Consider the following 23,437-nt stretch of genomic DNA (forward strand, 5'->3'; position numbering starts at 1 on the left):
TTCAAAGCCTGAGACAGGAACCCGGTGAACCTGCTGACAAGTTCCTACCAAATTTGAGAAATGAAGCCAGCAACTGTAAATTCAAAGAAATGAATGCAAGGCTGGCAGATCAGCTCATCTGGGGCTCTGCACACCCTGATGTGCAAAAAGCTCTGACTGGAGAGAATAAGCTCATAATATCGCAGGCTATAGACAGTGCCAGGGCACATGAAACCACAGGTAGACAGATGAAGATGCTGACTACCCGAATGCTGGCCCTCAGTTAAGTCAAGAGAAAGGCAACAGGGTTGGTGCAGTGAAACAACAAAAGAATGCACTCCAGAGAGAAATATGTACAAGGGCTGTGGACGACCATATGAATTCAGAGGCAGAAGGAAATGGCCTCCATAAGGATCAAACTGCAGAGCTTGCAGAAAGCCCAATCACTGGGAAAAGATGTAAAGAGCAAAGAGAAGATGGCAAAGGAGTTAACAAAGACAGAGCAACTGGGCGAATGAGAAGGAGAAGAAACCAAAATATCTATATCCTGAAAGATGGCGATGAGTTTGAGCATACAATGGACACAGGAACCATATAACTGCACGAAATAGCTGGATGTGACAGTTACCAAAGAAAAAAAATTCCCGCCACTGTTCAGATCAGGAAATGGGTGAGAAATAAGCCCACAGCCATAAATCTGAAGCTTGATACCAGAGTAGGGTAGCATCATCCTGCTCAAAGTATATCATAATATCTTTCCTGAAAAATTGAAAATGGATAGCCAAAGAAAGATGCTTTGAAACCAAGCAATGTCATGCTGATGGCATATGGTGGAACTGAAATTGGACTGCTAGGAATGACACAAACCAGGCGGATACACAAAAAAAAAGATAACTGCATGTTACATTTTACAGTGTTACTAAATTACATTTTATTGCATTTTATGGTGAGAGAGTGAGAGAGAAACAGCGGGCTCATTTACAGCGAGGGAATGAGAGAAACAGCAGGGCTATTTACAGCAAAAGTGTGTGAGAGAAACAGCCTTGTTATTTACAGTGAGAGAGTGATAGAGAAACAGCGTGGTCATTTACAACGAGAGAGTGTGAGAGAAACAGCATGATCATTTATAGGGGCAGAGTGTGAGAGAAACAGTGGCCATTTACAGGGTCAGGGTGTGAGAGAAACAGCAGGGCAATTTACAGGGTGAAAGTAACAGTGTGGTCATTTACAGAGGAGTGGGGCCTTTAACAGTGAGAGAGTGAGAGAAGAGTATGAGAGGGAAAAGTGCATGGAGAGCAGCTGATTGGCGAGTAAGATTGGTGAGTATTTCTAGTCTTTAAAGTAAAGTAAGGCCTTTAGTTTGTGTTTAGGTCTCTAGTCTTTGTTTCTCTTTTTCTTAAAGATAAGTTAAATATAAGATCAATACTGGTATGTATAAAAATAATTATAATAAAGTGTAAAGAGTGGGGATACTAGAGTAATTAATTAATAAATGGAATAAAATATAATAGCGATTGCAAGACTGGTGATGTGTTGCTGCTGAAGCATGTGGGAGCTGCTGGACACAAAGGTGATCCGGAGCAAACATAACAGTACCAAGTGTTTGCAGCTCAAGGAACTTCGGATCCAAGTTAAGGAGCTGGAGTCCGAGCTGCAGACATAGCGCCACATCAAGGAGGGGGAAAGTTACCTGGACACTTTGCTCCAGGAGGCAGTCACACCCCTCAGGTTAGGTAATTCAAATTTGGTCTGTGATCAGGGACAGGAAGGTGTGATTGCAGGTGAAGCAGGTTTGGGGACCCGGGGGTAGGGTTCGAGGAGCCTCAGCCTCTGCAACTGTCCAACAGTTACAAGCTTCTTGCAAGCTGTGTTGATGAGAACAGGGACTGCAGGGAGGATGAGTGAACTGGCCATGGCACCGTGGTACAGGGAGTCATTCAAGTGGGGAAAGGAAATGGGAACGTAGTCGTGGTAGGGGACAGTATAATCAGGGGGATAGATACTGTTCTCTGCAGCCGTGAGTCCCAAAGGCTGTGTTGCCTGCCTGGTGCCAGGATTAAGGACATCTCCTCAGGACTGGAGAGGAACTTGGAGTGGGAGGGGAGGGATCCAGTTGTCATCGTCCATATTGGTACCAATGTCATTGTTAGGACTAGAAAGGAGGTTCTGCTGAAAGAATTTGAACAGTTAAGAGCTAAATTAAAAAGCAGAACCTCCAAGGTAATAATCTCGGGATTGCTACCTGAGCCATGGGCAAACTGGCATAGGGTAAATAAAATGCAGGCGTTAAATGCGTGGCTCAAAGATTGGTGTGGGAGGAATAGGTTTCAGTTCATGGGGCACTGGCACCAGTACTGGGGTAGAGGGGAGTTGTTCCGGTGGAATGGGCTTCACTTGAACCGTGCTGGGAGCAGTGTCCTGGTGAGCCGAATAACTAAGGCTGCAGAGAGGGCTTTAAACTAAATAGGCGGAGGAGGAGTGGGTTCTGGAAAGGGGATACATAGGCTTACAAAACAAAAGGACATGGCAGCCTTGCAGGGCAAGAATTTAGCTAATGAAACCCAGAGTGTAACAGGAAGTGACAGTGTGTACAAACAAAAAAAAAGCTGTAGAGTTGAAAGGGGGAGAAATGGTAAAAAGGCAAAATTAATGGTTCTTCACTTAAATGCATGTAGTATTCGGAGCAAAATAAATGAACTTACTGCACAAAGAGAGGTCAATGGGTCATTTTTTTATTCTTCCATGGGATGTGAGTGTCGCTGGCTAGGCCAGCATTTATTTCCCATCTGTAATTGCCCTTGTTCAGAGGGCGTTTTTAAAGAGTCAACCACATTGCTGTGGGTTTGGAGTCATATGTAGGCCAGACCAGGTAAGGACGACAGATTTCCTTATCTAAAGGACATTCGTGAACCAGATGTGTTTTTATGGCAATCAACAATGGGTTCATGGTCATCATTAGACTTTTAATTCCAGATACGTATTGAATTCAAATTCCGCCATTTGCCATGGTGAGATTCGAACCCGGGTCCCCAGAGCATTACATTGTGTCTCTGGATTATCAGTCATGACAGTAACACTATGCCACTGCCTGCCCCAAAGGTATGATCTTATAGCCATTACGGAGATGTGGTTACAAGGAGATCAAAGCTGAGAGCTAAATATTCAGCGGTATATGACTTTTTGAAAGGATAAGCAGGAAGGAAAGGGTGACGGGGTAGCTTTGTTAGTACAAGATGGAATAAGTACAATAGCAGAAAAGGATCTTGGATCGGAAGATGTAGAATCCATATGGGTGGAGATAAGAAATAACAAGGGGAAGACGACACTGGTGGGAGTATTCTATAGGCCCCCAGAGAGTAGCTATACTGTGGGACAGAGAATAAATCAGGAGAGAATGAGGGCATGTAAAAAAGGCAGAATATCAATCATGGGTGACTTTAATCTTCATGTAGATTGGGAAAATCAAATTGGCAAAGGTAGCCATGAGCAAGAATTCATAGAGTGTATTTGGGACAGTTCCTTAGAACAATATGTTGTGAATCCAACCACAGATCGGGCTATTTTGGATCTGGTAATGTGTAATGAGGCAGGTTTAATAAATGATTTCAGAGTCAAAGATCCCCTAGGAAACATTGACCATAATATGGTAGAATTTAGCATTCAGTTTGAGAGTGAGAAACTTGGGTTGGAAACAACTGTGCTAAACTTAAATACAATGGAATGAGGGCAGAGTTGGCTGGAGTGGACTGGGAAAGCAGTTTAGCAGAAAAGATGGTTGATAAACAATGGCAGACGTTTAAGAAAATAGTTCATAACTCTTAACAAAGATATGTCCCAGTGAGGAAGGATTCAAGGAAGAGGATAAGCCAACCATGGTTAACCAAGGAAGTTAAGGACAGTATCAAATTTAAAGAGAAAACATACAATGTGGCAAAGGTTAGTGGTAAGCCAGAAGATTGAGGAAGTTTTAAAAACCAACAAAAGATGACCAAAAAAATAATAACAAGGGAGAAAATATACTTTGAGGGTAAACTAGCAAGTAATATAAAAACGGACAGTAAGAGCTTCTTTAAATAGAAAGAAGGAAGAGAAGGGCCAAAGTGAACATAGGCCCCTTAGGGAATGAGGCTGGGGAAATAATAATGGGGAACCAGAAAATGGCAGAGGAGTTGAATAAATGCTTTGCTTCAATCTTCACAGTAGAAGATACTAATGGCATTCCAAAAATACTAAATAATCAAGGGGCAAAACAGGGGGAGGGAATAAATACAATAACTATCACTGGAGAAAAAGTACTAGGGAAACTAATGGGGCCAATAAATCCCCTGAATCTGATGGGTTGCATCCTAGGATATTAACAGAAGTAGCTGCAGAGATAGTGGATGCATTGGTAGTAATCTTCCAAGAATCCTTAGATTCTGGAAACGTCCCAATGTAACACTCTTATTCAAAAAAGGGAGGTAGGCAAAAAACAGGTAACTATAGGCCAGTTAGCTTAACATTGGTCATTGGGAAAATGTTTGAGTCTATTATAAAGGATGCAATAGCAGAGCATTTAGAAATACATAATCTGATCAAAAGGAGTCAGCATGGCTTCATGAAGGGGAAATCATGCCTAACAAATTTATTACAATATTTTGAGGAGGTAACAAGCAGGATAAAGGGAAACCCGTAGACATAATATATTTGGATTTCCAAAAGGCCTTCAATAAGGTACTGCACATAAGGCTATTTAATAAGATAAGAGCCCATGGTGTTGGGGTAGTATATTAGCATAGGTAGAGGGTTGGCTAGCTAATAGAAAACAGGGAGTTGGGATAATGGGGGCATTTTTGGAATGGCAACCTGTAACTAGTGGAGTGCCATAAGGATTGGTGCTGGGGCCTCAAATATTTACAATATATATTAATGACTTAGATGAGGGAAGTGAATGCACTGTCACCAAGTTTGCGGATTGCACAAAAATAGGTGGGAAGGCAAGCAGTAAGGATGACACAAGGAGTCTACAGAGGGATACAGACAGCTTAAGTGACTGGGCAAAAATTTGGCAGATGGAATATAATATGGGAAAATATGAGGTTATGCACTTTGGCAGGAAGAATAGAGGAGCTGAATATTATTTAAATGGAGAAAGACTGCAGAAGGCTACAGTACGGAGGGATTTGGGGGTCCTAGTGCACGAATCCCAAAAACCTAACGTACAAGTTCAGCAAATAATGGGGAAGGCAAATGGAATGTTGGCCGTTATTTCAAACGGAATGGAGTATAAAAATAGGGAAGTCTTGCTAAAACTATACAAGGCACTAGTTAGACCACACCTAGAATACTGTGAAGAATTTTGGCCCCCTTGTCTAAGGAAAGATATACTGGCATTGGAGGTTGTCCAGAGAAGGTCCACTAGGTTGATCCCAGGTATGGGGGGATTTTCTTATGAGGAGAGGTTGTGTAGGTTGGCCCTGTATTCATTGGAATTTAGAAGAATGAGAGGCGACCTTATTGAAACATAAAATATTCTTAGGAGGTGCTGCAGGGTAGATACTGAGAGGTTGTTTCCCCTGTGGGAGAGTCTAAGACCAGAGGGCATAATCTCAGAGTAAGGGGGTGCCCATTTAAAACAGAGATGAGGAGGAATTTCTTCTGAGGGTAGTCAATCTGTGGAATTCTTTACAGAGGGCTGTAGAGGCTGGATCGTTAAGTATATTCAAGGTTGAGATAGACAGATTTTTAATCAGTAAGAGAATGAAGGGTTATGGGGAAAAGGCAGGAAAGTGGAATTGAAGAATATCAGATCAGCCGTGATCTCACTGAATGACGGAGTAAACTCGATGGGCTGAATGGCCTATTTCTGCTCCTACGTCTAATGGTCTTATGTTCTACATCACTGAAACAGATGATCTTGCTATCCTGGATTGAACAGTTGAAAAGAGCTGCAGCTGATCTCAGTAAACCATGAAAGAGGCCTTACTGAAGGTTGAAGGTAGCACACCAATTGAAAACAGCCCTCTAATCAGAAGCAAAACAGTGTTTTCATGAGCCGTTTGGATTCTTTGAAGATTTTGAGTACCACATCGCCATTGATCCAATGAAACCAGTGATTCATCCCCAATAAAACTGAAAAGAAAGACTGAAAGAGAAATCCAAGAGGTGGAAGAATAGAAAGTGATTTCCAGAGTCACAGAGCCTTCAGATTGGATAAATTCCATCATTGTGAGAGAGAAGCAAAATGGGCAGCTAAGAATTTGCCTGGAATCCAAGTTTCTTAATCAAACAATAAAGAGGAATCACAACCCTTTTCCAACACTGAAAGTGATCATGTCAGCACTTGCAGGGGCAAAGATTTTTTAGCAAACTTGATGCCAGGAACAAACACTGGCATGTGAAGCTTGACGTGGAACCTTCACTATTGACAACACACCCTTTGGACAGTAAAAATTCCTGCATCTAACTTTTGGCCTTAAAGTGAGTCCGGATGTGTTCCAGCAGAAAACAGGCGAGACATACAAAGGATGCAAAGGAGCAGTCGGCAAACTGATGATATCCAGATCTATGGTGTAGATGAAAAAGATCTGACTACCAATTATATGAAGCTGTGTAGAGTCATGGAGAGAATAAGGAAATCTCAGGTCAAGCTAAAAGCAAACAAATGCAATGAGAAGCTGACAGAATGCCAGATCTTCAGAATGGCATACACAACTGATGGAGGCAAGCCAAGTCCTGAAAAAAATCACAGCCATCTCTGAAATGGAAGCTCCAAGAGACAAGAAAGTGCTGAGAAGCTACCTTGGCTTGGTCTAGTACGAGTTCATTCATACCCCACATGTCAGAACACACAACAAACCTACAGAGCTGATGAAAAAGGATATTGAGCACCAGTGGTCAGAGTCGCGAGAGGAGTTTCAGCTTACTCAACGAAATAGTATGCCAGGAGACAAGACTGTCATAGTGCAATAGAAAGAAACCCGTCACTTTACAGGTAGATGCTTCTACAAAGAACTAGCAACATCCTTGGCACAATGAGGAAAACCAATAGCAACGGCATCCAAAGCCCTAACATCTGAGACCAGATATGCCAACACAGAAAGAGAACTTTTGGCAGTCGTGTATAAATGTGAGAGATTCCATACACACCTCTATGGGAGCAACTTCACAGTGGAAAGTGATCATCTTCCACTGGAGCAGATCTATAAAAAAAATGTGTAAAGCACCAGATAGAATGTACAGGTTACTCTTGAAGCTTCAGACTTAGAAATTCACTCTTAAATACAAGCCAGGAAGAGAAATTGTGCTAACAGGTGCCCTATCTCATTTGGCATCACATGAGAAACACAAGAAGAAAGATCAAAGTGTAAAGAACCATCACCTAGTGAACATAACATGACCAACCTTGAGTCAAATTAGAAATGACACCAGTAAAGATGATGAGTTACCGATGCTCTCTCAGCAAGTAATCCAGAGATGGCCTGATAAGATACAGCAATACAGCAGTACTGGTCAGGTGACATCCCACTAGAAGATAGCATTTACTGGTCAGATACAGAATCATCGGATCCAGAACGGTTCAGTGAAAACTTCTCTGGAAGATTCATACAAGCCATATGGGAATGAAAAAGTATAAGCTTAGAGCCAGATCAGCTGTGTACCCAATCAGCATCTATAAAGACATCGAAAGAACGGTATCCACATGCAGTCTATGCCAGAAGTATAGAAATACATAGCAGAAAGAGGGGAGGATAGCCATGAAGCACCACCCAGGCCATGGCATACTGTGGGAGTCAATTTATTCACACACAATCAAGCTCAGAGCCAGAGCAGCTGTGTGCTGGATAAGCACTTACAAAGACATCAAAAGAATGGTAACTACATGCAGTGCACACCAGAGGTGTAGAAAAAATGGCAGGAAAGGATAGCTACTGAAGTACCACACAGGCCATGACATACTGTGGCAGCCGATTTATTCACACAATCAAGAATAGTATGTCATAGTAGCAGACTGTTCCTCAAAGTTCCCTTCTATCAGAAATGTGAAAGATTTGATAGCAACAATAATTGTCAGAAAGATATAATAATTCTCACAATGTTATTAGAATTTATTGTAAAATAGTGGTATCTGTGTCTACATGTGTGTGTGTGTGTTTGTGAGAGACTTAATTGGTTTAAAGACAGCTGATCTGAAGGCTTTGACGTAAACATGGTAAACATTGGGGAAGTTTAGAATGCAAGATGTTAAAGGACTGTTGCATTTTTAAATGAACCAGTGCAGATTGTTTTTAAAGGAGGAAATGTGTCACCTAGCCAGGTGAAGTTTAGAAATGGTGTGTTTATTTTTCCCAAAGATTACTGGTAAAACTTACTGCTATGAGAGATTTTTATTATCAGAAAGGTAAAGTCCAAAGTTATAACGAAACAATGGGTATTTGCATTCAAAGGTGAAAATATGTATAAAGGAGAGAAGGCTGTGTGTGAGGGTAGGCATTTTAAGACCTAACAAATGTGAAAAGCCTTCAGCATCTATGTCTCAAGCTGCTGTCTTCAAAGAACTAAAGTTAAGAAAACTCACTTTGAATTCAACTGGTTCAGGGTATTGTGTCTCACTTTGCCTGGGTCTTTTAAAATCTGTGTGTCTTACTGTTGCCTTAATGCAAATGTAACTGGGAGTTTGATTAATTAGGGGATTTAGAGGCCATCATAGCAATAATTTGTAAATCTATGTATGTATTTAAAATCATTTCTTCCATTAATAAAGGTGCTATTTAGTTTTGTAAGAAACGTATATGACTTGGTGGACTTTTTACTACTGAATTCAAGGTGCACATCTCGAAATTTATACGAATTGCAAAACAAGTTGTGGCAGTTGTTTCAAATTTCCCTTTGGGATTTGAACAACTTAGCATTTACCATCAGCTGTGCCACAATATAATCATCCCAGCAGTAAGACTTCTGCTTGCTTAAGCAAGGGATTCCTGAAAGATTAATATATGATAATTAAACTGAATTCACCTCCAGAGGGTTTAAAGAATTTGCTGAACAGTATAAGTTCAACATCATCACCTCGTTACCAAATTACCCAAGGGGACATGGTTTTATAGAAAGACACATCTGGATGGTTAAGAAAAACCTCATGAAATACCAACAAAGATGACCCAAACCTTGCCATATTGTCATTTCGTGCTATACCTCTCGAGGCTGACATAAAATCGACCGGAGATACTTTTTTAAAAAATTCATTCATGGGATGTGGGCTTTGCTGGCTGAGTGATTTGGAGGGGAACTTCCAGGTGATGATGTTCCCATTTACCTGTTGCCCTTGTTCTTCTAGTTGGTAATGGTCGTGGGTTTGGAAGATGCTGTCTAAGGGGCCTTGGTGAATTCCTGCAGTGCATCTTGTAGATCGTACAAACTGCTGCTACTGTGTGTCAGTGGTGGAGAGAGTGAATGTTTGTAGATGTGGTGCCAATCAGGCGGGCTGCTTTGCCCTAGATGGTGCCAAGCTTCCCAAGTGTTGTGGGAGCTGAACTCATCCAGGCGAGTGAAGTGCATTACATCACACTCCTGACTTGTGCCTTGTAGATGGTGGACAGGCTTTGGGGAGGCAAGTTACTTGCTGCAGGATTCCTAGCCTCTGACCTGCTCTCGAAGCCACAGTATTTATAGTCCAGTTCCATTTCTGGTCAATGGTAACCCCCAGGATGTTGATAGTGGGGGATTCAGTGATGGTAATGCCATTGAACAACAAAGGGCAATGGTTAGATTCTCTCTTGCTGGAGATGATTAGTGCCTGGCACTTGTGTGGCGTGAATGTTACTTGCCACTTGGCAGCCCAAGCCTGGATATAGTCCAGTCTTGCTGCATTTGGACATGGGCTGCTTCAGTGTCTGAGGAGTTGTGAATGGAGCTGAAAATTATGTAATCATCAGCGGATATCCCTACTCCTGATCTTATTTTGGAAGGAAGGACATTGATGAAGCAGTTGGAGATGGTTGGGCTGAGGGCTCCATCCTGAGGAACTCCTGCAGTCATTTCCTGGAGCTGAGATGACTTACCTCCAACAACCACAACCATTTTCTTTTGTGCTGAGTATGATTCCAACAAGTGAAGAGTTTTCCAACTGATTCTCATTGATTCCAGTTTTGCTAAGATTCCTTGATGCCACACCCGGTTAAATATAGCCTTGATGTCAAGGCAGTCACTCACCTCAACTCAGGAGTTCAGCTCTTTTGTCCATGTTTGAACCAAGATTGCAATGAGGTCAGGAGTTGAGTGGTCCTGACGGAACCCAAACTGAGCATCAGTGAACAGGTTATTGCTAAGCAAGTGCCGCTTCATAGCCCTATTGATGACCTCTTCCATCACTTTACTGATAATTGAGTGTAGATTGATTGGGCAGTAATTGGCTAGGTTGGATTGTCCTGCTTTTACGTACAGGACATACCTGAGCAATTTTTCACATGGTCAGCAAGGGGCTCAGCAAGTTCCGCAGCACAAGTCTTCAGTAATATTACCGGAATATTGTCAGGGCCCATAGCCTTTGCACATCCAGTGTCTTTCCCTTGTTGGTTTCCTCACCACCTGCCGCAGACCCAGTCTAGTAGCTATGTTAAAAGCAAAATACTGTGGATGCTGGAAATCTGAAACAAAAACAGAAACAGAAAATGCTGGAAAATCTCAGCAGGTCTAGCAGCATCTGTGGAGAGAGAAACAGGAGTTAACGTTTCGAGTCCGTATGGCGGACTGAAGAAGGGTCATACGGACTTGAAACGTTAACTCTTGTTTCTCTCTCCACAGATGCTGCTAGACCTGCTGAGTTTTCCAGCATTTTCTGTTTTTGTCGTAGCAGCTATGTCCTATAGGACTTGGCCAGCTCAGTCAGTAATGGTGCTACTGAGCCACTCCTGATGACGGGCATTGAAGTCCCCCACCCAGAGTACTCAATGGCAGAAAGCACAAGACAACTTTGCCAAGCAAGATACTGCTGCCTGGTCAATTGGAGAATGCAAGACAACAACTCACTGAGGTACAGGTAGGATGAGGTCAACACTTCATCAAGCATGCCAAATCCCTGCCCCAGTTGTTGAGAGGACAAACTGTACAGAATCCAATCATGAAAATCTGGAACCCAGCAAAGGTTGTTGGCAAAGCTGAGACTCCAAGGTGATACATCATTGAGGCTGAAACTAGTAAGCAAATGAGAAGGAACAGAATCCATATTTGACCTGGAACTGAGCTGGAAAAGGAGAAAAGGTTATCATCTAGACCAGCAACATCACTAACAAGAGAAACAACATCAATAGCATGACAATAAGCAGTGCAATGTCAACAACGTCACCAGCAATTGACACATCAGCAACATCAAGTGCAACTCCTACACCAGGAACAACATGCACAACATAGCCAGTACAGCATGCCAATTCAACACTGAAAACCATTGCTACCAAATCCATGATAGAGCACAACATGCTACCACACATACCATAAATATTTTTAAGACAAAGAAAACAAGCTATTAAAAGACTCTTAAGGTTTTCAATTTAATTATAAAAGTTGATTGTTTATATTCATTAGCTTAGACATAATATATAAAAAAAGTTAATGATTGGAAGAGTTATATTTATATATATATATATATATATATATGAGGCATTTTATGTTTCAAACGAAATGGATGATATGTTATTCCTATATGATTTAGGAACTAAATGCCCATACATATGTATGCATAAGTATCCAGAGTGCCACATCACTCACTAGTGAACTGCAGTGCTTGTATCGAGTAAACAGCGTATCACACCGCACCACAAGGTGTGATCTGAGAAATACATTTGATAAAGCTTCAACATTTGAGTCTAAATGTGTGATTTTGAATTTCTGGGAACCACCAGGCATAAAAAAATTGTAGCCAAATTTGCTGACTATACAAAGATAGGTTGAGAAGCAAGTTGTGAGGAGAACAGATTATGTGAAGGGATATAGATAGGTGAATTACATGGGTAAGAATTTGGTAAATGGAGTAGGAAAATGTTAGGTTATCCACTTATGTAGGAAGGAAAGAAAAGCAAATTGTTAATTTAAATGGAGAGTGACTACAGAATGTTGTGGTACAGGACGTGAGAGAGACTTACATGGAGTGCTGCACACAGTTCTTGGTCGCCTTAATTAAGCAGGGATATAATTGCATTGGATGCCGTTCAGGGAAGATTCACTAGGTTGATTCCTGGGATGAAGAGATTGTCTAATGACAAAAGGTTAAGACAATATTCATCGGAGTTTAGAAAATTGAGAAGAAATTTTATTAAAACATTTAAAATTCTGAGTGGGCATGAAAGGATAGATGCTGAGTGGATGTTTCCACTTGTGGGAAAATCTAGAACTACATAGAACCATCGAAAATTTACAGCACATAGAGGCCTTTCAGCCCATCATGTTTGTGCTGGCCGAAAAAGAAAAAAATTAAAATACTAGCTGCCCATTCTAATCCCACCTTCCAGCATCCGGTCCATAGCCTTATAGGTTACAGCACTTTAGGTGTAGATCCAGGTGCCTTTTAAATGAGTTGAGGGTTTCTGCGTCCGGCACCAAAACAGGTAGTGAATTCCAAACACCTACCATCCTCTGGGTGAAGAAGTTTTTCCTCATGTCCCCTCTAATCCTTCGACCAATCTTAAATCTGTGCCCCCTGGTAATTTAACTCTCTGCTAGGGGCAACAGGGCATTCCTGTATACTCTATCTCGGCCCCTCAATCTTCTACACCTCAATCAGGTCACCCCTCAGCCTCCTCAGTTCTAAGGAAAACAACCCAGCCTATCCAATCTTTCCTCACAGCCACAATTTTCAAGACCTAGCAACATTCTTGTAAATCTCCTCTGTACTCTCTCTCTCTAGAGCAATTATGTCCTTCCAATAATGTGGTGACCAGAACTGTACACAAAATTCCAGCTGTGGTCTAACCAGCATTTTATACAGTTCCATCAATTATTGTTTTTGTATTCTATACCTCGTCCAATAAAGGAAAGCATTCCATATGCTTTCTTTACCATCTGTCCTTCAGGGACCTGTGGATATGCACACCAAGGTCTCACACTTCCTCTACCCTCCCAATATCTTCCCATTTCTTGTGTATTCCTTAGTTTTGTTTGCCCTCCTCAAATGCATTACCTCACACTTCTCTGGATTGAATTACCTGCCACTTTTCCACCCACTCAACCAAAACATTGATAGTATTCTGGAGATAATAACTATCCTTTTCACGATTAACTACACGGCCAATTTTTGTGTCACCTGCAAATTTCCCAATCATGCCACCTACATTTAAGTCCAGATCATTAATATATACAACAAACAGCAAGGGGCTCAACACTGAGCCCTGTGGAATGCCAATGGAAATCACTTTCCATTCTCAAAAACATCCATCAACCATTACCTTTTAATAAAAACAGAAAATGCTGGAAAAACTCAGCAGGTCTAACAGTGTCTGTGGAGAGAGAAACAGGGTTAACGTTTTGAGTCTGTATGACCCTTCTGCAGAGGTAGAGATAGAAATGTGATTAAATTTATACCGTTTAAGGGGGTGAAGCAGATGAAGCTGGAAAGAAGGCCAGAAATAGGTGGGGGCTAAGGAGAGATGGACAAAGATGCCATAGACAAAAAGACAAATGGAGTGTTAATGGTAGCGTTAAGGGCTAAAGGAGGTGCTGAAAGTGGCAGAAATGTAAGAAAGCAGAAGGTGTTAATAACAGAGCAAGGGTAACCACTCTGTGAAAGAACAGCATAGAACAATTAACAGATGGCCCTTTTGGGGAGGGGGCAGTGGTTGGGGAAAAAGGATGGATAAAGAGGTAAAAAAGAAAAAAAAACAAATAAATGAATAAAAATGAAAATAAATGGATAAAAAAATAATAAGTTTTAAAAAGGGGGATTAAAAAGGGGGTGACAATAGAGGAGAGAGTTCATTGTCTGAAGTTGTTAAACTCAATGTTAATCTGTAAGGCTGTAAAGCACCTAAAAGGAAGATGAGGTGCTGTTCCTCCAGTTTGCGTTGGGCTTCACTGGAACATTGCAGCAGGCCAAGGACGGACATGTGGGAATGAGAGCAGGATGGTGTGCTGAAATGGCAAGTGACAGGAAGGTCTGGGTCACGCTTGCAGACAGACCAAAGGTGTTCCACAAAGCGGTCACGCAGTCTGCGTTTGGTCTCCCCAACGTAGAGGAGGCCGCATTGGGAGCAGCGAATGCAGTAGACTAAATTGAAGGAAGTGCAAGTGAAGGGCTGCTTCACCTGAAAAGAGTGTTTGGGCCCTTGGACGGTGAGGAGGCAGGAGGTAAAGGGGCAGGAGTTGCAACTTCTACGATTGCATGGGAAGATGCTGTAAGAAGGGGATGAGTTGTTGGCAGTGATGGAAGAGTAGACCAGGATGTCCTGAAGGGAAAAGTCCCTACAGAATGCTGAAGGGGGGGGGGTGTTTGGTGGAGGCATCAAGCTGGAGTTGGTGGAAATGCCGGAGGATGATCCTTTGAATGTGGAGGCTGGTGGGGTGAAAAGTGAGGACAAGGGGGATCATATCATGATTCTGAGAGGGAAGGGAAGGTTGAGGGCAGAGGCGCGGGAGATGGGTTGGACATAGTTGAGGATCCTGTCAACCACAGTGAGTGGGAAACCTCAGTTAAGAAGGAAGACATGTCAGAACTACTGTTTTGGAAAGTGACTTCATCGGAACAGGTGCGACGGAGGCGAAGGAACTGAAAGAATGGGATGAAGTCCTTAAAGGAAGCAGGGTGTGAAGAGTTGTAGTCGAGGTAGCTGTGGGAGTCGGTGGGCTTATAATGAATATTGGTGGACAGTCTATCACCAGAAATGGAGACAGAGAGGTCAAAAAAGGGAAGGGAAGTATCAGAGATGGACCATGTGAAGGTAATAGAGGGGTGGGAACTAGAAGCAACATTGATAAATTTTTCCAGATCCAGGCAAGAGAATGAGGCAGGATTGAAACAGTCGTCAATGTATTTTATTTCAGATTTCCAGCGTCCACAGTATTTTGCTTTTAAACATTACCCTTTGTTTCCTGTCACTGAGCCAATTTTGAATCCAACTCGCCACATTCCCCTGTATCCCACGGGATTTTACTTTTCTGACCTGTCAGTATTTTTTGACATCCTCTCTCTGCTTTCTTAGTTACTTTTTTACTTCACCCCTGTACTTTGTGGATTCCTCTAGGCTTTCTACAGTGTTAAGTTTTATGCTGCTGTCATAAGCTTTCTTTTTCTGCTTTATCTTACCTCGGGCAGAATCTTCTGTGCCCACTGGCATCGGGTGTGTTCGGTGGCGTGAGCGGACACTACGGCGAGAAGGCCAAAAGTTGGTTTCATGACGTTGTGAAACCAGTTTGCAATCAGCCGCTTTGCCCATCAATGGTGAGCTGTGTTTCCCGCTGCCAGACGTTGGAAACCTCATTGCATTATATCTGCATATCTGGCTAGCCTGCCAGAATCATCCCCCCACACTGGATCATCCACCCACGTTGGTGGGAAAACACGTTGGTGCAGAACACATCTTGGCAAGTGTGACATGTGGAAGTTAGGGCTGGACGTTAGGGCCTTGCCCACATTCAAGATATCAACTAGGGGTCATAGTATCGGAATAAGAGATCTCCTATTTAAGGTGGCGATGAGGGGTAATACCTCCTTTGAGTGGGTCATGAACCTTTGGAATTCTCCACCCCAAAGAACAACAGAGGCTGAGTCATTGAACATATTCAAGGCCGAGATATAAGGCTGAATATTACTGCAAAAGGGTGGAGACACGGATAGCTCGCACGCCCAAAAGCAAAGTTGGTGTGGAGCCGATTCGCTCCAAGCTGGCCAGCCCTGCGGCCATATCGAGCTAAACATGGTCAGTATGGGGCTTCTGTCCCTCACTGGGGAGGAAGTCCCACCCTCTGGAGGTGCCAGCCAATTGGTTTAGCCAGCAGCTCCATCTGTCCCAGCAGCGTCAAAAGCATGTTAGTGGATGCTGTCAGGATTGCAAGAGGAGGAGGAAGGAGGTCTATGGATCTCCAAAACAAGTAAGTTGGGGTCTTGGGAAGGCAGGGTTTAGGCAGGTCAGGGAAGGGGGTGGGTTTAAGGCTGCAGGTAGGAAGAAATTGGGGTTCTTTCATGGGGTGGGGAGGGCGATCGGCAGAGGGCAAAGGTAGAACACACACTTCTTTCTCACCCTTTGAATAGATTTTTTTATTAAATCAGGCTTCCAACTCCTGCCTTACTGACCACACCAAACATTTTTTGGCATGGGCAACATATCATCAGGGTCAATTGACTTGGTAATGAGCCTAATTGACTCTTATCTATTTAAACATGGTGGACGGGCTGCAGATTGCAGCACACTGGGGGTGAGCTCAGGGGTAGGTGGGTTTGACACCTGTCCTTATTTTATATGCCCCTCTCCGCTGAAAACACGCTCAGCAAAGGCATGTAAATTGCAGCCCCATATACAGATTCTTGATCTATAAGGAGGCAAGGGTTATGGGGAACAGACAGGAAAGTGGCATTGAGGCCAAGGCCACCAGCCATGATCTTACTGAATGGCACAGAATGGGGCCACGTAGCCTATTTCCCCATCAAATTTCTTCTGCTCTTATAGGTCCAGTATTCAAACAGCAATGTTTACAAGTTCAAAATTCTGAAAACAGGAACATCCTCATATTTAGCTCACAGTAAGAAAACAAAATAAAGAAAGAAAAATAGACTTTACATATAGCACTTTTTACAACCTCAGGATGCCCAAAAGCACTTTACAAGCAATTAAGTACTTTTGAAATGCAGTCAGTCACTGTTGCAATATTGGAAAATTATTGAAGCAACTAATCTGTCAAATAGAAATTTTGAAACTGTACTAAATTAGGATTTATCATATTATGCTAATACTCATCTCCACCCTTTACCCCCTTTTGGTGATGTTGCACAGTAGATTTACTGCCATGCTGGATCCTGGATAACCACTGGACCAGGCACTCCCAAAGGATTAGGTGTGAATAAAATATTTCTATATGGAAAAATGCAACCTAAAAGAGTGAATGCACAGAGCAGATAACAGTCACTACGAATAATTGCCAACAACCTGTAAATGTGAAAAATCTACATCATGTCAGATATCACCAATTAAACATTTCATGCCAGCCTTTGAAGATCCAGCATTTTCAGCCTTTCAACTCAGGAAGAAGTCACAGTAAGCATTCAGTATTGAACCTTGCTGTTGAAATTCTAAATTGCAGGATATTCTATTAAACTGTTGAACTCCTGCAATAGTCAACAGGTCAACGAGTGGCTCTGATACAAAACAACAGGCCTCCAAAATGTTGGAAAAATATACTAAGATTAGGAATACTTTCTGCAGGGTGGGAATTTTTATTTAAAATAAACATTTTATTTAACCTAATTATTCCTGATTAATATTTGTCTTGGATGAGTGACATCTCCATATTTTTAAGTAATGCTGCATTTCCCCCTTATTTGACCACACTGCACATACATTATAGGCCAAACAGTAGTCTGCTCAGCATTTTAGTCAATGCCTCTGTTAAACCAACCACCAGGAGGTGTCTGAGATGTCAAAATAATTGACTTTTTTCTCTTCTGGGCTGTGTGCAAGAGCTTGTGCAATTCCCCACAATGGCATTGCCAATATTGGAAATGCATGGCAGGAATGCACAACCTGCCACTCTGCTTAGCTTGGTTCTTAATTTATGCTCCCATTGCATGCTGCAGTTGCTCAGATAATAAAATTCAACTTAATTCTTCCCTGATTCCCCGAGTCATTTATCGTGTACATATTATCTATAATGTTGGCAAAACACTGCCCAATCCTCCATTAAAAATTTTCAAGTCCACTCACTCGCTAAATCAAAATCAGCAACATCCTCCATATAAATTGTGTCATACTGCAATCATTTTCCAACTGCTATCACATTGCATCTTTCTAACCACTATTAAAATTAAAAAAGGATGCTGTGAGAAAATGAAGACTATAATCCCAAGCATGTGACGGGTGCAAAATATAGCATTCCTGGGCATTATATTAATGCTACATAAATAGAAATTACAATACTAGATTATTTAGTCGATTGTTATTACTAGAAATATTGTACATTTCCATGCAGCTTGCCAGCCAGCACACTTTCTTTCGAACTGATCAGTGCATTTTCCGCACCTTTTTCTTAAACTTATGCTGTCTTATTTTCTCTCCCCAAACCCCTTTTGGCTATCCCCATTTGCTGCCTGTTTAATTTTAACAATCTCTCTTTAGGGGCAGTGACAATAACAAAAACTTGCATTTATGTAGCAACTTCAATTATTGATTTGTCCCAAGGTGCTACACAGGAGTGCCTTCAAACAGAATTTGTCAACAAGCCATATAAGCAGATGTTAGGACGGCTGACCAAAAGCTGGACAATGGGATAGCTATTAAGGAACATCTCAAAAGCGAATTAGAGGACCATGGAGGGGCTTTGCCCCTGCCTCAGATCATCTGCTGCTGAAACCATCAGCTGCAGTTTTGTTACCTTTCTTAATCAATAATTAAAGGCATTACATAAATCAAGTTGTTGTTGCATGGGTCACTGCTCAGACAACAGTCCAGTTCAGTTTCTAATCAATGCTAATCCCAAGGATGTTAATTATAAGTGATTCAGCAATAGTAACGCTGTTGAATATCAAGGGGAGATTATTAGATTCTCTCTTGCTGAAGTTGGTCATTGCCTGGCACTTGTGTGCCACAAATCTAATCTGAATGTTGTCCAGGTCTTGTTGCATATGGGGATTGCTTTGGTATCTGAGGACTCACGAATGGTACTGAACATTGTGCAATCATCAGCGAACATCCCCACTTCTGACTTTATGATGGAGGGAAGGTTATTGATAAAGCAGCTGAAGATGGTTGGGCCTAGGACACTGCCCTGAGGAACTCTTCAGCCATGACCCAGGACTGAGATGACTGACCTCCAACAACCACAACCACCTTCCTTTGTGCTAGGTATGACTGCAACCAGTGGAGAGTTTTCCCCCTGATTCACATTGACAGGGCTCCTTGATACTACACTCAGTCAAATGCTGTCTTGATGTTGAGGGCAGTCACTCTCACCTCTGGAATTCAGCTCTCTTGTTCATTTGGACTAAGGCTGCAATGAGGTCAGGAGCGGAATGTCCCTGACGGAACCCAAACACAGCACTGGGTGAGCAGGTTATTGCTGAGTAAATGCCGTTTGATTGCATTGTCAACAACATCTTACATCACTTTACTGATGATCAAGAGGAGACCGATGGGGTGGTAATTGGCCAGGTTGGATTTGTCCCACTTTCTGTGGGCAGGGCAGACTTTGTCAATTTTCCAGTGTCGGGTAGTTACCAGTATTGGAGCTGAACTGGAACAGCTTGGCGAGGAACGTGGCTAGCTCTGGCGCATAAGGCTTCAGTACTACTACTAGGATAATGTCAGAGCCCAAAGCCTTTGCTGCATCCAGCTCCTTCAGCACTTTTTGACATCACTTGGCTTGAATTGAATTGACTGAAGACTGGCATCCATGACTCTGGGGATCTCAAGACTGGCATCTGTGATGTTGAGGGGTTTCAGGAGAAGGCCAAGGTGGATCACCCGTTCTGGTTGATGATGGTTAAAAATGCTTCAGCCTTGTCTTTTGCACTGACAAGTTGGGCTCCCCTATCATTGAAGACAGGGATATTTGTGGAGCTTCCTCCTCCAGTTACTTGTTTAATTTTCAACCACCATTCATGACTGGAAGTGGCAATTCTGATCCACTGGTGGTTGGATCGCTTAGCTCCATCTATTGCATGCGGCTTCTGCAGTTTGGCATGCAATTAGTCCTGTGTTATACCTTCACCAGGCTGACACCTCATTTTTAGGTATGCCTAGTGCTGCTCCTGGCATGTTCTCCTTCACTCTTCACTGAACCAGGGCTGATCCCCTGGCTTGATGGTAATGGTAGAATGGGGAACATGCCAGGCCATGAGATTACAGGTTGTGGTTGAATACAATTCTGTTGCTACTGATGGCCCACAGCGCCTCATGGATGCCCAATTTGGGGCTGCTAGATCTGTTCTGAATATATCCCATTTAGCACGGTGGTAGCAGCACAAAACATGATGGATGGTATTCACAATGTGAAGACGGGGCTTCATCTCCACAAGGACTATGTGTTGGTCACTTTAACCAATACTGCCATGGACAGATGCATCTGAGACAGGTAGACTGGTGAGGGTGAAATCAAGCAGGTTTTTCCCTCACCATCTGCTGCAGCCCAGTCTGTCAGATATGTCCTTCAGGAATTGACCAGCTTGATCTGTAGTGGTCTACCAAGCCACTCTTGGTGTTGGTCATTAAAGTCCTCCACCCAGAGTAAATTTTGTGCCCTTGCTACCCTCAATGTCTCTTCCAATTACTGTTCAACATGGAGGAGCACTGTTCGTCAGCCAATGGGAGGGATAGGTGGTAATCAGCAGATTTTTTTGCTCATGTTGGCCTGATGCCACGAAACTTCCTGGGGTCAAGGTTAATGTTGAGAACTCCCAGGCCAACTCACACCTGACTGTATACCACTGTGCCCTCCTAAGGCAATGCCTTCCTGACTGTATACCACTGTGCCACCTCTAATGGATCTGTCCTGCTGGTGGGAGGACACTGGTTGAAAAATATGAGTTGGTGAGTTTGACTATGTGGGGCTGTTACTTGGCTAATCTGTAGGATAGGTCACCAAATTTTAGAAAAGGGCATCTTGCAGAGTGTGCCGTTGTTGTTTTCCATGCCTAAGTTGATGACAGGTCACCTATCCAGTTTTAATCCTTTTTTATTTTTCTGTAGTTGTTTGATACAATTGAGTGGCTAGGCCATTTCAGAGGGCAGTTAATAGTCAATCACATTGCTATGGGTCTGGCATCACGTGGTCAGAACAGGTAAGGGCAGCAGGTTTCCTTCCCTAAAAGACCTCAGAGAAGCAGATGGGTTTTTACAACAATCCGATAGTTTCATGGTCACCATTGACAATGTTCGAAATGCAGGTCCCTTTAAGAGTAAACCAGGACAAGCTTCAGGCTGAATTGAAAGCAAGTGATGCTCATTGAAGCCTGCACTTAAGAGCAGGGTTTATCCCCAGTAGGGAGGTTTTTTGCTTCTGGACAGGGAAAGGATCCAGAAGGGAAAAGTAGAAACTGCATTTGCACTGAACTATAGTTTAACGATGAAACAGCTGTAATTCACAGAATGTCTTCTGTTGCCTGATTTGGTAAATGGACATCCACCTAATAAATAACCATTACTAGGACTAGATTGGTTAACCAAACTTAAATTCCACTAGTTGCAATGGTGGGGTTTGAATTCATGTCCCCAGTGTTAGCCTGTGCCTCTGGTTTACTAGTCCAATATCAGTACATTGCCTTGTGCAGTCAAATAGCAAGCTCACCCTCACCATCTAGTTCACAGAAATAGCTACTGATGACTACCAGAGAGCTGCTCTTATCTGTGGAACTGCATTCTAAAGATATTCAGCACTTACAGGAAAAAAATGGGATAAAGGTGGGACAGCAAGCACTTTATACGAGGTAAACTACCTTCAACAGAATGAAGTGCAGGTGCAAGATTGCGAACTACTTTTTGCTCTTCTCCCATGGGCCTGCCACCCTGTTTAAAAAGAAATATTGATGAGTAACATGAAGCACTTAAAGCACATTCAGCAACATGGACATGTAAAACAAAAAGGGCTTGATTTTTAAATATTAAATTTCAGATCTAATTATTTTTCACTAATACCCAAAAAAACTGAATTCAAAACATAGTTAAATCTGTATATACACGTTTTTTAAAAATTGTGCTGCATTTTCCTATAGCAATTTCTCAACTGGAGTGAACTTCAAAAGTTAAAAATTTTACTGATCAACTTTCTAAGCCCTGCTCATTTTGCAGTTGCATCTATACAAAACAATTGTTATACTGTAAGAAATATCCAACTACTGCCAGTAGAACAGTAGCTCTCAAACTTTTTGGTTGAAGAATCCCTTTTCAAATGGGTCTGTGATCACAGACCCCACCCATCTAAATGATACTATTATATAATACGAAAGTGCTGGGTGGAAATAGTTGTTTTCTTAAAACCATTATTAAAACATTAATTGCTTAAGAATAGCAGTTAGAGGAAAATTTCACTGATATAGACAATGATGAGGTAGACCAGACTAACCAAAGATAAAGTGTGACCCTACTAACATTCTAGTGCAAGCAAACTGAACTGCTTTTAATGTGGTTCAATGTTAATGGAATACATATCCAATCAGTTCACAGATCACATCCAAGACAAACTGTTATTGGCCAAATCAGTGTTAACAGCAGTCACATCATATTTAGATATTTAAAAGCTCAAAGGTTGCTTGTCATTTTTTAAAAAATACCCTCCCATAAACAAACAGATGAGCTTCTTTGCCTCAAATTCTATGAGAACACTCATGAATCCGAAATTCTCAGAAATAATTTACAGGCCTGTGTATATCCAGTCTAATTTCTTAATGTTATTTAATCATGCAAGGATCTGACATTATTGCAACATGGTGGATGATTTTTACATGTCCAACAGCTTTTGACAGCTTTTCCACAATTATAAGAATCTATCCAATAAGAAATTTGGCTCACTGCAGGAGTCCAAATTGAATGTACCAGAGTATCACAGCAATAGCTGACCTTCCACCTCCCCTCACCACTGAAAGCCAAAAGCACACATCACCACAAAGAAGGTAAAATGTTCAGGAGCTTCAGTAGGGAACATCTTGCCAGCTGCTTGTGCGAGACCAACACTAACCATGTTTAATTTATACTAAGTGCATGCCACTTAGTCTTTTTCTTCTTCATTCTGTTTATCCCTTTGTGCTTTTCTCTGTCGCTAGCCTGCCAGAGAGATTATTTTGCGGACCATCTGGCAAGTTTCCTGGGACCCCAATTTGAGAACTACTACACTAGAACAAATCAGCGTGTCGCTATTGTATGATAGGAAAAGCCCAAAGTAGGAAAACAAACAACAAAAGTATATCAATGGTTAAATGCTTAAGTGGAAAGAGATATAATTTGGAAGCACCTTCCAAAACCACGACCACTACCAACCAGAAGAACAAGAGCAACAGATGCATGGGAACACCACCACCTGGAAGTTCCCCTCCAAGCCACACACCATCCCGACTTGGAAATATATCACTATTCCTTCACTGGCGCTGGGTCAAAATCCTGGAACTCCCCAACAGCACTATGGGTGCACCTACACCACATGGACTGCAGCGGTTCAAGAAGGCAGCTCACCACCACTTTCTCAAGGGCATCTAAGGATAGGCAATAAAAGCTGGCCTAGCCAGCGAAGCCCACATCCTGTCAATGAATAAAAAAAGTTAAATGGATGAGGTGACATTAACACAAGAAAGTGTAAT

General features: G+C 42.2%; 1 protein-coding gene across 3 annotated transcripts in view; it reads right to left on the minus strand.

Moving 5' to 3' along the window:
* The window catches only part of spidr (scaffold protein involved in DNA repair), a 336,544-nt gene that overhangs the window by 306,065 nt on the left and 7,042 nt on the right, over window positions 1-23,437 (minus strand). For all 3 annotated transcript variants that reach the window (XR_005943341.1, XM_041190250.1, XM_041190247.1), the window contains exon 3: window positions 21,584-21,653. Coding sequence is in view for 2 of the 3 variants with exons in the window: in XM_041190250.1 (XP_041046184.1) it covers window positions 21,584-21,653 (70 nt within the window). In the remaining variant the exon portion in view is untranslated. The remainder of the gene's footprint in view (window positions 1-21,583; window positions 21,654-23,437) is intronic.

Source organism: Carcharodon carcharias, chromosome 6 (assembly GCF_017639515.1).
Source record: "Carcharodon carcharias isolate sCarCar2 chromosome 6, sCarCar2.pri, whole genome shotgun sequence".
Taxonomy (NCBI): Eukaryota; Metazoa; Chordata; class Chondrichthyes; order Lamniformes; family Lamnidae; genus Carcharodon; species Carcharodon carcharias.